We start from the raw sequence: 14656 nt of genomic DNA, 5'->3' as shown, positions 1-14656 counted from the left end.
GCATCTTGGGGTTCCTTCAGATATTTTGGGTTTGCAGTAAACAGAATAGTCCTCGTGCGTGTTTGTTATTTATTTATTTATTTATTTATTTATTGTCGCTTCCCGAAATGGTTACAAAACGTAGCGCGAGGCATGAATGAAGCACTGAAGCGCGTGCCTCGGAGGAGGGGAGTGGAGGGGAGGGGGGCGGGTGGTGTGGAGGTGGGGGGTAAATAAAAATCCGCGTTCATCGAGTGCAATCGCGTTTCCGTCCACGTTTATAATCGATCAGTTTAATGGGTTGAAGCGCAAGACTGGACGCCGCGTGCTTTCTCACGGAAGACAAAAGATGCTGCTGCCTCTATAACGGCGTCCCTTTCCTCCACCAGCACCAGCACCCCCCCTCCATCTTTCCATGCACAGATGCACCACACACAAACCACACACTCTATGAGCAATCAAAAGCCTTGGGTTGAATTCTAATAAGAGTTAAGCTGTCACGTGACCTTAATCCGGGTTAATAGACATGCCAGATATGTGTATATATATAAATATATATATATAGAAAGAGAGAGAGAGAGAGAGATTTTTAATATCAGGTGGGCGATATGGCTGAAATATTCCGATACTGAAATACATTCTCACGATATGCATCACGATATTTAGTACAAAACACCACGATTCTAAAATTAAATGATTTCACATCTGCATAATAAATGATTTATTACAGAAAAGCAGCTACGGTGAAAGAATATAAAACATAGGCCAATTTTACCCCCATTCCATCTGTGTCATAAACACACCGAGAGTACGCACGGATATTTACACAGTGGAGTTGATCACAATACCGGGACATTGTAACGTGTAAGCGTTAATGTAGGGGGAAGCGTATATGGTTCTTTGGATTTCGGTGTTTGGCTGCAGTAGGGTTGTGAGATATAACGGTTTCGTATTGTCAACACAATAAATTGTGTCACGCACACTGCCGATACTTTAACTAGCCAGCTGGACGGAGATTATTTAGCTATTTAGCGCCTGAGAATGGTTTTTATTGCCACGTTTTTGAAGAAACAGTCGTCGGGTTAATGCTGTGTTTTTGTAGTAGTGTTAGTTTTGTGTTCGCAGCACTAAATATGCTGATCAGGGTTAGGCCTCGGATCAAGTCTTAGCCGCACCGACGGAATAGCCAGTGACTAGCACAACATAATAAGGATGTCTGGCAGCTGTGTGTGTGTGTGTGTGTGTGTGTGAGTGTTTAGAGGAAATGATGATAAAATGTCTCAGTAGACCAGACTACCAGAAGAGGAAGTGATTTCATGACAGAGAAGCAGGCTGATGCTGACTCAACAGCAGCTTTCTCTGCACACACACACACACACACACACACACACAAATACAAAGGCATTGGCTTAGGTTTAAAACACGTGAAGTGTACTTTCTCATTGTGATTTCTTTCGTGTACCTGTTACTGCAAGTGTTTGTGCACCAGAGCATTTCAGACTCTGTGTAAATAGACTATGTGTGTGTGTGTGTGTGTGTGTGTGTGTGTCCCAGTGACCTACTTAATACTCCTGGCTGGTAGGAGACTGTGTTTGGCCAACAGTTAACACTGATTAGTGAGTAAATGCTCATAGAGCTGACCTCATGGCATCACTAAACAGACGCTCTCCATCTCGAGGCTATTCCTTAAATTGTTGGAGCGTCTCAAAAGACTTAAACAAAGTTGCCAAATCAGCGTAAATCCCACCGTCTTAATTATTTGACTTAATTATAAAGTGGACACTTGTTAAATTAATCACACATACGCTATCCTTAGGATAGTTGTACTGATACGTTTTGCGCTAATCTTTCAGAGCTCCGGTTTGATTGAGTCCCAAACCGTCGTCTTGTCATGGTTCTAAGCAGAATTCTGCCCTTTAATATTATTTATTGTATCACAGCGATCGAATATACAATGCTGTTATACCGTAGAATTCTTGATTCCGGTCGAAAGGTGGTGATAATTGTTTTATAAGAGCAGCTCTGACTGTAGTTTATACTACATATTTATATTTTACAGGTTTATATTAATAGGCATTAATGCTATATTAATATGGTATTGTTTCTATAGTAACAACTTCCACATGAACGGATTGAAACACGTGTAAAAGTATTGGAAAGGTGACGTTTTCTGTAAGAAGTTGTTAAAGTTTCTCAGTAATATGGCAATATAGTATGTTTTATTGTTTGTTTATTTATTTATTTATTTTTGCCTCATTCTGTTCAAGAGAAAAATAATATAAAAAAAAGAATTACCCACCACCATAACTGGAAAGATGAGTTATAAGGCAGAAACCTGTGTATCAAGTATGTTGAAGGTACAGGTATGTCAATGCTCATGATTATCACATGAAAGAACAATTACGTGCGAAACTTCAGAAACTTGGATTCACAAAAATCCAAAAAGAGCACATAAACGCAACACAAACACTGTAGCTGGCAATAGCTAGCAAGTGAAAAATACCTTTTCTTCTAACGCGAGACTTTATCATAGCAGTGGCTAAAAACTTGTACCCATATTCTGTTCTTTCATCATCCATTCTGGGATTTAGAAGATTATTCCGTCTATAATTAGCTAATACATTTGTTTGCATTAATAAAGAAAGTGTCGTGTCATGGGGGGCCGACCCAACTTGTACGAATTTGATGAGGTAATATTGTCGTGTCAGCGATTATTGGAATTACGCTACATAAAAAGCACAAGATCGCTTTCTTATGAACATTTAACTCGATGAATCTCAGATATCCTCGTTTAGATGGCTTGGCTGGTTACCCGAACCTTTCATTATCCAGGTCCAAAGTGCAGCAAGACAACACGTCGAGCCCGCTTATCTACGTCACTGTCCTGTCGAGTGTGTATTCAGATTGTTGTTCTGTGAAATTGGTTGTGAGCAGACGTACTTTCAGTGACTCGGCACTAGGAGAGATGTCAAAGAGACATTTTGAGGAAATGGTTATTGCCTTGACAGGAACTGTCCATATCTATTTATTCTGAGGGGATGTTTTCGAACTTCCGACTCTCTGATTGTTAAAACTGCTAAATCTTTTTCTCTAAACGCACATATTTTTGGGGATAATCGCTTTCAGTATCAGAATTCAGTATTCAGTTTCCTCACACAGAACTCAGTGTAAATGACCTGCGATCACTTGGTAACTTTGCAACCTGGATTAAAAAGATAACAGATTTTTTTTTTTTTTTTTAACCAGATGCTATTGTAGCTAGCTACATGTGATAACTGTCAGGCTGTGTTATGCTAGCTAGCTAGCTAAATTTAACCGTAAGAACATCGGGTTAGAAACAAGTATGTAACTGTTAAAGCAGTATAAAATGTTAGCTGTGTGGCATTTTCTAACAATTCCGCAGGGTTTTTTTTTTTTTTAGCTATTTGTTGGCGGCCATTTTTTTTCACACATCTATCACAGCAATATCATTCCTATATATTTAGTAGTGGAGTGAATATTAGCATTAGCTAGCACAAGCAGGATATGCGTCTGAGGTGTCCATTTATTATTATTATTATTATTATTATTATCGTATATATGTTCTGTTATAATCCCATAATAAGAAATTAGATACATTTTCACTTGCTAAGAGATTTTTATTTGTATTTTTTTGCAGTGTACCTATACTCTACTCTACATAGTGCAGTCTGTGATTGCGTGCATTATGTTTTATCGACCTTGTTCCCGTTACGTAACTCCCACAAGTCTAGCATGGTTCCAGTAATGTGTTGAAGGTTTTAAGACACCAACGTTGATGTTAATGGGGTTTAGGGTAAATTCTTGATGTAAAGAAGTGTTGTTTTTTTTACTATTTCTTTGTTAATTCTAGTCTTTTGCCCGTATTTGTTAATCATCGAGACTGTTTCTGGTCTTTTAGATGAGTGATAGAGAGTAATAATGTAATATTCGGGACGAGGATGTCTAGGAGGTTTTGTTTACGGTGAACGTTTGAAAACCGTGTCGGACGGAACGGTCACTCTGAGGAAGGTTTAGAAATGCAAACTGACTGACTGTCTGAGCGATTACAGCCATATTATAGTATTTCCAGAGTGTGTCCTATTGGTTACATTTACAAAACATTTCATATGAGCTAAGTGGCAGCAGGTAAAGATCATTTAACCAAATAAATTAGTTGTATTTTTGTCTGTATTCTGTCTACTGAATACTGTCACCATCTCCACTGTCTTTAGTGCACAATTTCATGGCAGACTTCCCTCAGCTGTGGCCTGTTTGACCTTCATGGGTCAACACACACACACACTCTCAGACACGCACTGTGTGGCGGTCTCTAGGGACTGAGGTAATTACGCTCGACCGGATACGCTTAGTCAATCTGTACCACATCACCTTTGAACCCGAGCACTGGGCGTTCTGGTCTCTGTAGTAGATATAGCTGATGTGTTCAGAAGGCCGTCTTCTTCTAAACAAGTTTTTTATTACTGGTCGAAAGTTTAACCTTGTATCACTCCTAAACACAACGTTTCCGTTATTCTATCCACTAGACAAGTTCAACAGTGACTATCTTTAGCACTTCATCTCAGGCCTCGTTGGCGCAGTAGGCAGCGCGTCAGTCTCATAATCTGAAGGTCGTGAGTTCGAGCCTCACACGGGGCAAAGTTTTTATTTTCCTCGTGTCCTTTCCGTCTTAGATACATAATGATTGAGGACAGATTCCTACTGCGAGACCTGAACAAAATCCAGACAGCACCAGAAAGAGATGGAGTTTTAGGAATGTTTTGGATTGTGCCTTTTTTTTTTTTTTCCATCGCAATTACACGTCTCCTTTTTAAAAACTACACATCCCCTCCCCCCAAGTGTGTAGAAAAGAAACCCCTTTTTTATTCGATTTCATTTCATAAAAGGACGATAAATGTCTTGAAATGAGCTGGCCTAGGGAAAATGTTCATTTTGCCGCCGCTCTACCGTAGGGACTTCCTGCTGATGTCAACACAAAATGCCATAAATCAAAGAAAAATTAGAAATGGAAATCCCCCCTCCCCGCCTCTCGCTCTATCTCTCTCGCTCTCTCTCTCTCTCAACTTCTGTTAGCAAGCTGTGTGTCTGGAAAAGGCTATAATAAATTGCTAAATTGATTCACTGATTTATGTGTTTGAAAATACAGTATATGTTCTGTAATAATGAAATACCAACGACTGTGCTAAAATCTTACACACACACACACACACACAGTGTGAAAAAATGTTTTTCCGGCACTTTTTCGTTCCCCGTGGTAATGATCTGAAGGCGAATTTTGCATCTGGAATTAGATTTGAAGCGAAGCTACAAAGTTCTCCAATTACGCCAAGCGCACGTACCTTAAAATCCCTGTTAAACACTGTTTTTTTTTTTTGTCCTGAGTCTGCTTTGTAGACATGCCACAAACCATCTCGCGCTTGACCTGAACTGTCTTCTTGTGACGTGGGAAAACACTCAGCTGTGTTTTTTGGACATCATACAAACGCATGGTACGTATAGAATATATGCGAGTGGACCTGAGAACGAAATACGTCAGATATGATAAGTACAGTCTGATACCAGTGCTCGTTATTAAATCAGATATAACACTGACGGTTAGTAAAGGAAGTCTTGTGGATTTTCGTATGAATATGTTCGCGTTAAGGTTATCTGTAAGCTAGAGTAAAGTTGCTTGCAAACAATAACGTTCACATTTATAAGATACACGCGTTCAAAACGTAGTCTTTCTCTACTACCAGTACGCATCGACGATTTTCATGACATCACTCTGCACTTCAGCTTCTCGTCAGGCTTTCTATCCAATCAAATGCGCTGTAGAGTCTGAAGTGTCCCGCCGGCAAACTTTTTCAGCATCACCTTGCTGAAGTGCCTGTTTATCAAGCGAGAGAAATCGTATCAGCGAGCATGGTACGTAAACGTCTTTGGCCGTTCGAACGCTCGCGCGTTTTATTCCGTCTTCCGACTGTTAAGAAGGAAACGGCTCGAATTCGTTCTCTTTATTGCCCGGGCTCGCGTCCGTGGTACTAACCGTCAAGTACGGCTTATCCCGGGCCGTGTAGGTAAGCTAAACGCTATTGGCTATTACAAAAGAAGGAGGAGCTTCTCGATATGTCCCCGCCCTGACTTCCCACTACAGTGGAAATTACGTCAACGCATCGAACAAAGCTCCGCATATCAACGACTTTAATTTCTATTTGTGGCATCACATTGGGATTCAGTGACGGTCTCTTTGTTACACGACAGCGGAATTCCGTTTACGACCTTTCCGTGTAAATATGTGGAATGGGCATAACGTTGGAATTTTGCGCAATTCCCTTTATAACATAACGTTGGAATTCCGCGTGATCGTCCCCGACGTAACGTCGTTTCTGAGGAAATCTCTTTATGACGTACTAGCGGTGGAATTCGTATTACGATACCGCGGTGGAATTCTGTGAGATTCTTGTTATGATCTCAACACAATACAAAGTGATACAATAGGCTTGAGGTTTTGCAGGGAAAATAATTCTATTAAACGGCTCTTCTCGGGCCTTTTTCTGGAGGAAACACATTTAGTGTGTTTCCTGGACTAACACACCCAGGCAGCAAAACACGCAGGATTGTAGTAGTTTTGCTTCAGGCTTGAGAGGAGCTGCCATTTGGATGTGGAATCATTTGAGCTTAGCTGAGATTATTTTAACTGAATGCACGTGTGTGTGTGTGTGTGTGTGTGTGTGTGTGTAACAGTGGAAGTGACTGTCTTAATGTGAGAATAAGTGCTTTGATATTGCCTGTTGGAGCATGCAATCTGAGAAGGATATTCACAAGAGCACTGAGGCTGTATTCAGAGAGAATGAATTGGTGTGAAGCCTTTTGACACTAATTCCTGACAGAAATTCCTGAATTCTTTAGAATTCTTTAGCTTTAGAAAATGCCGAATAACACAATTCCCCAAAAGCACCCAAATATTCTTATATGTTAATTGATTTGGAGGAATCACATGAACCAGAGTGTCACTAGGTCTTATTTGTTTCTTATTGGTGTGTTTATATTAGGCAATACAAGTCCTAGGACGGTATCTGTTGGCTGTGTGTGTTTTTGTATGCGTGTGTTTGTATGTGGGTGGGTGGGTGCATGCGTGAGCTGATTTCGGGGTGCGATAAGTAACGTCTTCATGTTATCTTCAGCAGTAGGAGTGTGGAGACAGAAGGAGATGGCAGGCAGCGCAGGCCATGTGTTCTTATTCAAACTGCTTCCTCACGTACACGCCCTGCTCCCAAGCAAAACAGGGAGAATAAAAGCAGAAAACGAGTCCCAAATTCAAAGTGAGAACTAGTGTGTGTGTGTGTGTGTGTGTGTGTGTGTGTGATCAGCAAGTATTTGAATTTGTTCTGACTTGTAAATGCCAGCAGTCCCCTGACAACCAACAACAACCCTCGTGAACACTTAGAGATGCACCAACACACCCACACACTCCTCCTCTCCTGTATCTGCTCCATCAACCCCCCCCCCCCCCACACACACACACACACTCTCCCCACCCCCTTCACGTCTTTCTCTCTCTCTCCATCTCGTCTGTGTTACTAAGCTTGGAACAAAATCTGATTTCTAGCATTTACAAATGATAAAATGAAGCCCAGTGGGCCTGTGTTGTTCCGAGTGTTATCTTCGCTAGTAAGATCTTTTAAGCCTGAAAGTCACCTTCCGGGATTTGTGGGAGTACAGAATTCTAGGCTAATTGATATTCAGACGAATCGCAAAATGTGTGAAGTGAATACGGTTGGAATGCAAGTTTTGAAAGAATTTCACAGCCGTAGTCCAATTAGGCATCTGCGTCCAATCAATAAATAAATAAAACAACATATTTTTGACTTCTTTTCCCATTGGGGCGTATCGAATCTGACCTGAATCAAATCAAACTGTGTACTCGCTATACACAAGATGTTAAATAGGGGCATTTCGTCATGATTTGTACACCGTACAGATTCTTTTCTCTAGCCACAAGTCCGATCTACCCACATGGCATTCGTTTTTGTCCGTTATATCGATTGTGTTATATTGCTTGACTAGCCCTGAGTCTGATCTACATGTGTTTCGGTTTGTTAGCCTTACCCAGTGTACAGATTCTGTTTGCTTCTGTAGGCGCTTGTGTCTCGGTATGCCGGCTGAATGTAGATCGAAAGAATGAACTCGGTGGAAGTCCGAATTTGGTGACGCTTGGGGAACTTTCTAGAACTGGGGAGCCTGTGTCTGTAAAACTCCTCCTCCCTAGGTCGAGTTATCCATGATATAGGTTCACGTAGGTTCACCTTGTTGATTGGCAGCATCTCCATAAGCATCCAAACAACCAGGCATACTATAAGAAACTGAGCAGAAATATAAAATACAGTTGATTTTCAGCCCGGAATAGACACAATTGCCTGGTACAGGTAAATAAAAAGAAAAGAAGAAAGATGTCGATTTGTCTGCTATTCTGTATTGAGTTTCTAAAGCTCTTGGCGTGAAATGATCAGCGGGAAGGTGAGCAACTAGACGTCATCCTGATTCAGGAACCAAACCGATTTAACCGTATTAATGACCTTAATAAATCTCTCCTTATCAGACGCCTGGCTCCCTCACATCTCTTTTCCTGTCAGTCTGTTTCTTTTATTCTCCTGGATTTGGCCCCAGATGGTGTTGGATAGAGGGAATTACATTGAGATAGACGGGCGTCTGCAGTCTAAACACTATTGGACAGAGGGAATTATGTTGAGATAGACGGGCGTCTGCAGTCTAAACACTATTGGACAGAGGGAATTACGTTGAGATAGATGGGCGTCTGCAGTCTAAACACTATTGGACAGAGGGAATTACGTTGAGATAGACGGGCGTCTGCAGTCTGAACACTATTGGACAGAGGGAATTACGTTGAGATAGACGGGTGTCTGCAGTCTGAACACTACTGGACAGAGGGAATTACGTTGAGATAGACGGGCGTCTGCAGTCTGAACACTATTGGATAGAGGGAATTATGTTGAACTAGACGGGCGTCTGCAGTCTAAACACATGCGACATTAGTTTTACTTTAGCCAGGACTGCTTCTTCCTGGAGAGGAGAGGATGGATATGAGGACAGAAATGAATGTCAGTATCAGACCTCATCTGGACGTAATCCGTTCGCCATATCCTCATTATATTATGGGAGGACTAGTATGTTTGGGACCGGAATCCCGAACCGTCTCGTGCTTTTTCACCACGGTCGATGTGGTTCCGACACCAAAATGCCGATTTGGAACCGAGAACCCATGAAGTCGGGTGCCGCTTAATCACCATTACAACTCAGACAGCGTCATTAGTCAGTTCAGCTATATGCTGAGGGATTGTGAGAATAGTTAGTTAAGTGGCCGTTTGGTGGGAATGAAGTCATTACCGACATCATTAAGTGTGTTTACAGTTCAGTCCACGCGTCATGTCGTCACCAGGCTCCGCGAATGCAGAACAGTGATTCGTCATGGAGAACCGAGTAATTGGCAGGACTTGACTGTACTGTACAGTCTCGGGTGTCTGTTCCTCAGTAAAGGACAAGGTTTGCCATCGCTGACTCTCTCACTTCCCTATAGTTATTTTATGATTTTTTTACTTCTTTGTATTTATAGTATTCCATATTTTTTTATTTCTCTCTCCGTTTCTGATTGGCCATACTTTTCAACTGCTGTGTTTGTAAAATACAGTGCGTGACTGGGTGTTATCGGTCCTGTGGCACCTTCTCTCCTCTCCTTAATTACCTTTTCACTCTCTGATGATCAATCAGCCGTAGCCATGGCAACGTGAGGACCTCCCCCACCATGGGCTAATTAAATCCAGGCACCATAAGGGACACTCCGCCCACCGGCTGCTCACTGTGTGTGTGTGTTCCATCCTAAAACCCACAGGTTCTCCTTGGAACCTTTTCAGAACAGAACCTTTATCTACATAGGTTTATTTTGTAACGAGTTGGAAAAAACCCGATATAATTATTATTTATTAATATATTACAATATCAATGATATATCAGAAGAATAAAGTGTATTATGGCATCATTTATTAATATTATTACGTCATGTCCCCGATGCCTTACAGTGTACACAAGAATTAACAGCAGACAGTACCTTAGAATTCGAAAATCGTGAATATCATTAATATTGGCACCCACCCGAGTCGACTCGTTCGTACTCAAGTGGGTTTTGTAAAGGCTCATTTAAATAAGAATGGCAGCAGAAGTACATACAGCAGGTGTGCGATAAAAAGCCTACTCTGATTATTCATAGGGCACATGTGTGACAGCAAGAGTGTGTGTGTGTGTGCGTGTGTGAGAGAGAGAGAGAGAGAAATGTGAGTCATTCTACTCTGATGAAGACATTAAGAGAGTCTGCTGACATCTCTTGTGCTCGTCTGTGACCTTGAGTGCACACACACACACACACACACAAGACGAGGGTTTAAATGGTACGAGCACCTCGTAATTTCAGTCCATTAGACAATGCGTATCCCATTATATGATCAGTGATGGGTGTGTGTGTGTGTGTGTGTGGTGAGTCTTACAGCTTGCTGATTCTCATTCAGAATGACGGGTCAGTCCACCATGCTTTCTATCTCTTAAGCACGATACTGCTATCCGTATCGTTATCTGTTTATTCCCCCAGATATCTGTGAATTTATCTTGATTCAGATTTCAATCTGAAATGGACATGACCTTTTTATTATTATTATTATTATTATTATTATTATTAAAATTAAAGCGCCACACCCTGGAATCTCTGGAAACACCCCCAGATGCAGAACCGAGCGGTATCAGGACGGTGTGCGAGTTCTGGCGCTGACAGTTCCTCAACCTCAGCTACATCACCACAGTAGGTTAACGTTTTTGTTCGTGCGTGCCCGCAGTACGTTCTAACAAATTTAGTTGGTTCAGTATCTGAAAACACAAACAAAATAGTACGCAAACATAGACCAGCACCAATCCTAAGCGGTTACTTACTAAGAATAATGGATTGCACAGCGTGGCAGGGTCGCGTTAACGAACACGCTTTTTGTCGGTCCCGCGAGCATCGTATCGGCTCGCTTGTGCACAAACGAAGCGGAAGACTTCATTCAGTTCCGTTTCAAATTTCTCTGTGAGGATACGATTCATTTATGCCGCTTTTCCGCATTTCTACACTGAAGCTGTAGAGTGGAAACTCTACAGACACTGTCGCTTTAAATTCTCATCAGTTATCGCTCGCTTGGCTACATACACCCACACACACACACACACACACTTCACATTCATTTTTATCTCTAAATTTATATTACTCTTCCCTCAAGTCTGGTCACGGGGTCTCTAAAACCATCTACAGTGAGAAAAAGTCACCTTCATAAGCACCAGAACTGTACTGTTATTAGAGTTACTGCGTTATAATTATATATTATAACATATCTCCAGAGAGGGCGCGCGGGGGCTTAGTGGTTAGCACGTTCACCTCGGGAGTTCGATTCCCACCGTGGCCCGGTGTGTGCGGAGTTTGCATGTTCTCCCCATGCTGCGGGGGTTTCCTCCGGGTACTCCGGTTTCCTCCCCCAGTCCAAAGACATGCATGGTAGGATGATTGGCGTGTCTAAAGTGTCTGTAGTGTATAAATGGGTGTGTGAGTGTGTATGTGATTGTGCCCTGCGATGGATTGGCACCCTATCCAGGGTGTACCCCGCCTTGTGCCCGATGCTCCCTGGGATAGGCTCCAGGTTCCCCGTGACCCTGAAAAGGATAAGCGGTATAAGATGGATGGATGGATATCTCCAAAGTAAGGACGATTATCGTACGGCTTCGGCTGCAGCTCTGACGGTAGTTTTGACTTGTACGTAAACAGATCATATAAAACCACGCCGAACAAGGAAAGGTTTAAGGAAGGAGTCTTTGAAACCGCGGTAAACCGGGACACGAGAAAGGGAAACGAATAACGAGCTGTGCTGGTTACGGAGAAAAGTGGAGAAAAAAATGTCTAAAATACACAAAAAACCTCACAAGATCTGGGTTAGAAAGTGAGCATGCGAGGAAAAGCTAGGCTTAACTAGCTTGAGGTATGAGGTCTGAGAGCAAACTGAAACTAAGATGAACTAGCCAGAACGAGAACAAAGGAGGAACTAAAGGCATGAACTTGGGACCGTCAGGGGGAGAACCCTCTGACTGCTCGCTACAGAAACGAAAAGGAACCAGGAAACAAACCAGTTTTTTGGGGGGATTTTTATTTTCTCCCCCAAGAGAAGGAACCCAAACACTCGAGAAGGAGGCTAGGTTGACAAGGCAAGTCCAACCCTGCACAGATAAAAGGGCCAGAGGATTTTTTTTTTATTAAAAATACCAGTACCAGCTTAGTCTTACCCTCATAACATGAACTCAAGTCTGCACTTTTGAGCAGCCTGTAATCAGCCGTATTAGCTAACTCCCATTCCGACACTTCTCCCTTCCGTTTTATTTTGTTTTCCTCAGTAGTCACGCCGTGGGCTAATGATTCAAATAGACCGAGCAGAGGACCTGCACTGCTTTCTATTGTGTCTCCATTTAGTCCTGGGGATTCAGGAGGAGAGAAGTCCTCTGCATCATCTGCAAACTTTTTGTCACTATCTATCATTATTGTGAGTGTTCTGAAGGCCTGCCCCCCCCTTCCTCCCCTACCTTTCCCTGCCATGCCCACTGAGTCCCCCTCCCTTCTTCGCACAGCCATCCATCCATGCCCGTTTAAGCTGTGTTTTTCAACAACATTGAGAGGTAGACTTGAGCTGAAAGAGGGAGGGTCCATGACCGTTTAAATAGGTGAGTCAGAGGTGGAGCTGCTTGCCACTAATTCTCAAGATGCAGCTCTCTGTCTCCCTCTGGTGGTGTTCCGGGGCAATGGTGGCCTGTTCCTTCCAACATGACAAGCTGCGTGGTTTTTTTGGTTTGTTTTTTTTTACTTAATAACTTTAAAAGAGAGAGAGAGAGGTGCTGGTGAAGAAACGACTTTTTATATCTGCCATAACAAAGTCATGACAGGAACTAACTTGTTTCACAGACGTCCCATGACGTTAAACGTAACTCTAAATGAATCAGCTGTTACATTGATTCTTTTATATTATTCTACGGGCTGTTGGTGTTGTTGTTTTTTTCAGTTGCCTACATCAGTTTTATCTTTTCCTACAATTATCGAATACTTCTTCTTTCTGTTTTAGCAAATGTTTTATTTGACTTCAGCCTTTTTGGTATTACCGATCTGATACTGATATTAAACATCTGGATTGGTATCTGATCAGATGTGAAAAATGTTCTTATCTGGTCCACATGTGCCAGGAACGTGTGAACAGAAGGCATGACTTTGTCTAAAAACGGCAGCCGTGAAGATGACGCCCACGCACAACGACGGTATACGGTAAACGTGGAGGAAACGGGGGAAAGTCAAAAGTATGTGTATGCGGTGCGTTTCTTACACCGGACGAATCTTGTTCTCAAGGCCGGGGACGAGCATTTTGAAAACGGATCACATCGTCTTCCGCACATCCTTACGGAAATCCTCTTACATAGCTGCCTGGCTCATGACAGAGCGGATCGATCGGACGTTCCCGCCACTTTATACCGGCCGGTGATGTCACCGCTGAAAGCCACAGATGTGCACTTAGCTGTGCACCACAACCTGCCAATTCTCCCGAGTAGTCAAAAGGCTGCCTGGCGATGAAACTGTGTGAGAGCTCGTGCATTTGTAACATGACGCACAAGCAGACTTTCATCAGTCGTCCCGAGAGGTAACTCCGTCCTCCCCGAAACGAGGAAGGACAAAGAGCCACAGCTTACACCAAAACGATCGATCGGTCTGAGAAGGGGATCAATCAGAAACCTGGTTGCGTTATCACTTATCAGGCACGGGTGGATCAGCAAATGAAGACCGTACACACAAACACACACACACACACACACTATTGAGGGCGTAATATCGACCCTGTGGTATGTAGTACGCTGGAATATAACTCTTAAACTTAAACGATTATGGCGGAAATCAAATAACGGTATGCTTTAAGTATAGTGACGCCGGGATCTTGAAAATTCCCGCAGGATGTTGATGAGGACTCGCTGCTTGACGCCAGACCAAGCTAACCTGCTGTATTCCGATGTGTTTCCATTCAGATTTATCCAAGAACCGTTTTGGAGAGATCCCCCCTGAAGTGTGTATGTTCGCACCGCTGGAGTCGCTCAACCTCTACCACAACTGCATAAAGATGATTCCGGAAGCCATCGTTAACTTACAGATGCTTACATACCTCAATATCAGGTGGGAAGGGATTTGGATCATAGCTGATTGATGATTTTATGTTAAAAAAAAATGTATAAAGATAAATCATTCAGAGAACTAGAAGGGACTTGTTTAGTGGACGTTCCACAGCATTGGACGTAACTATAATCTGATCAAATTGTGTGCCATGTTATGGTGTAATAAATGAACGTTGGTAACGTTGGAACATTGCTGTGTGTAGGAGAGGAATAAAACACTTATTGTGTCATCTGCCTTCGTTTGTGTTACAGATTAATTGTGTAGCTGATGAATTGTGTGTGTTGCGATGTTTTCCAGTCGGAATCAACTGTCCGTGCTGCCCAAGTTCCTGTTCAATCTGCCTCTCCGAGTCCTGGTGGTCAGCAACAACAAACTGCTGTCCATTCCGGA

The 14656-nt window shown here is 42.5% G+C and overlaps 1 protein-coding gene and 1 non-coding gene across 4 annotated transcripts in view; both read left to right on the top strand.

Moving 5' to 3' along the window:
- The window catches only part of lrch2 (leucine-rich repeats and calponin homology (CH) domain containing 2), a 44155-nt gene that overhangs the window by 476 nt on the left and 29023 nt on the right, over positions 1-14656 (top strand). For all 3 annotated transcript variants that reach the window (XM_053617848.1, XM_053617849.1, XM_053617847.1), the window contains exons 2-3: positions 14122-14266; positions 14564-14656. The exon at positions 14564-14656 is cut by the window's right edge and continues 34 nt beyond it. In XM_053617848.1, coding sequence (XP_053473823.1) covers positions 14122-14266; positions 14564-14656 — 238 coding nt within the window. The remainder of the gene's footprint in view (positions 1-14121; positions 14267-14563) is intronic.
- On the top strand, positions 4563-4635 carry trnam-cau (transfer RNA methionine (anticodon CAU)). The gene has a single exon. It is a non-coding gene; the product is annotated as a tRNA-Met (tRNA).

This window comes from Ictalurus furcatus, chromosome 28 (genome assembly GCF_023375685.1).
Source record: "Ictalurus furcatus strain D&B chromosome 28, Billie_1.0, whole genome shotgun sequence".
In the NCBI taxonomy this organism is placed as follows: domain Eukaryota; kingdom Metazoa; phylum Chordata; class Actinopteri; order Siluriformes; family Ictaluridae; genus Ictalurus; species Ictalurus furcatus.
This window is presented reverse-complemented; position numbering and strand designations above follow the sequence as displayed.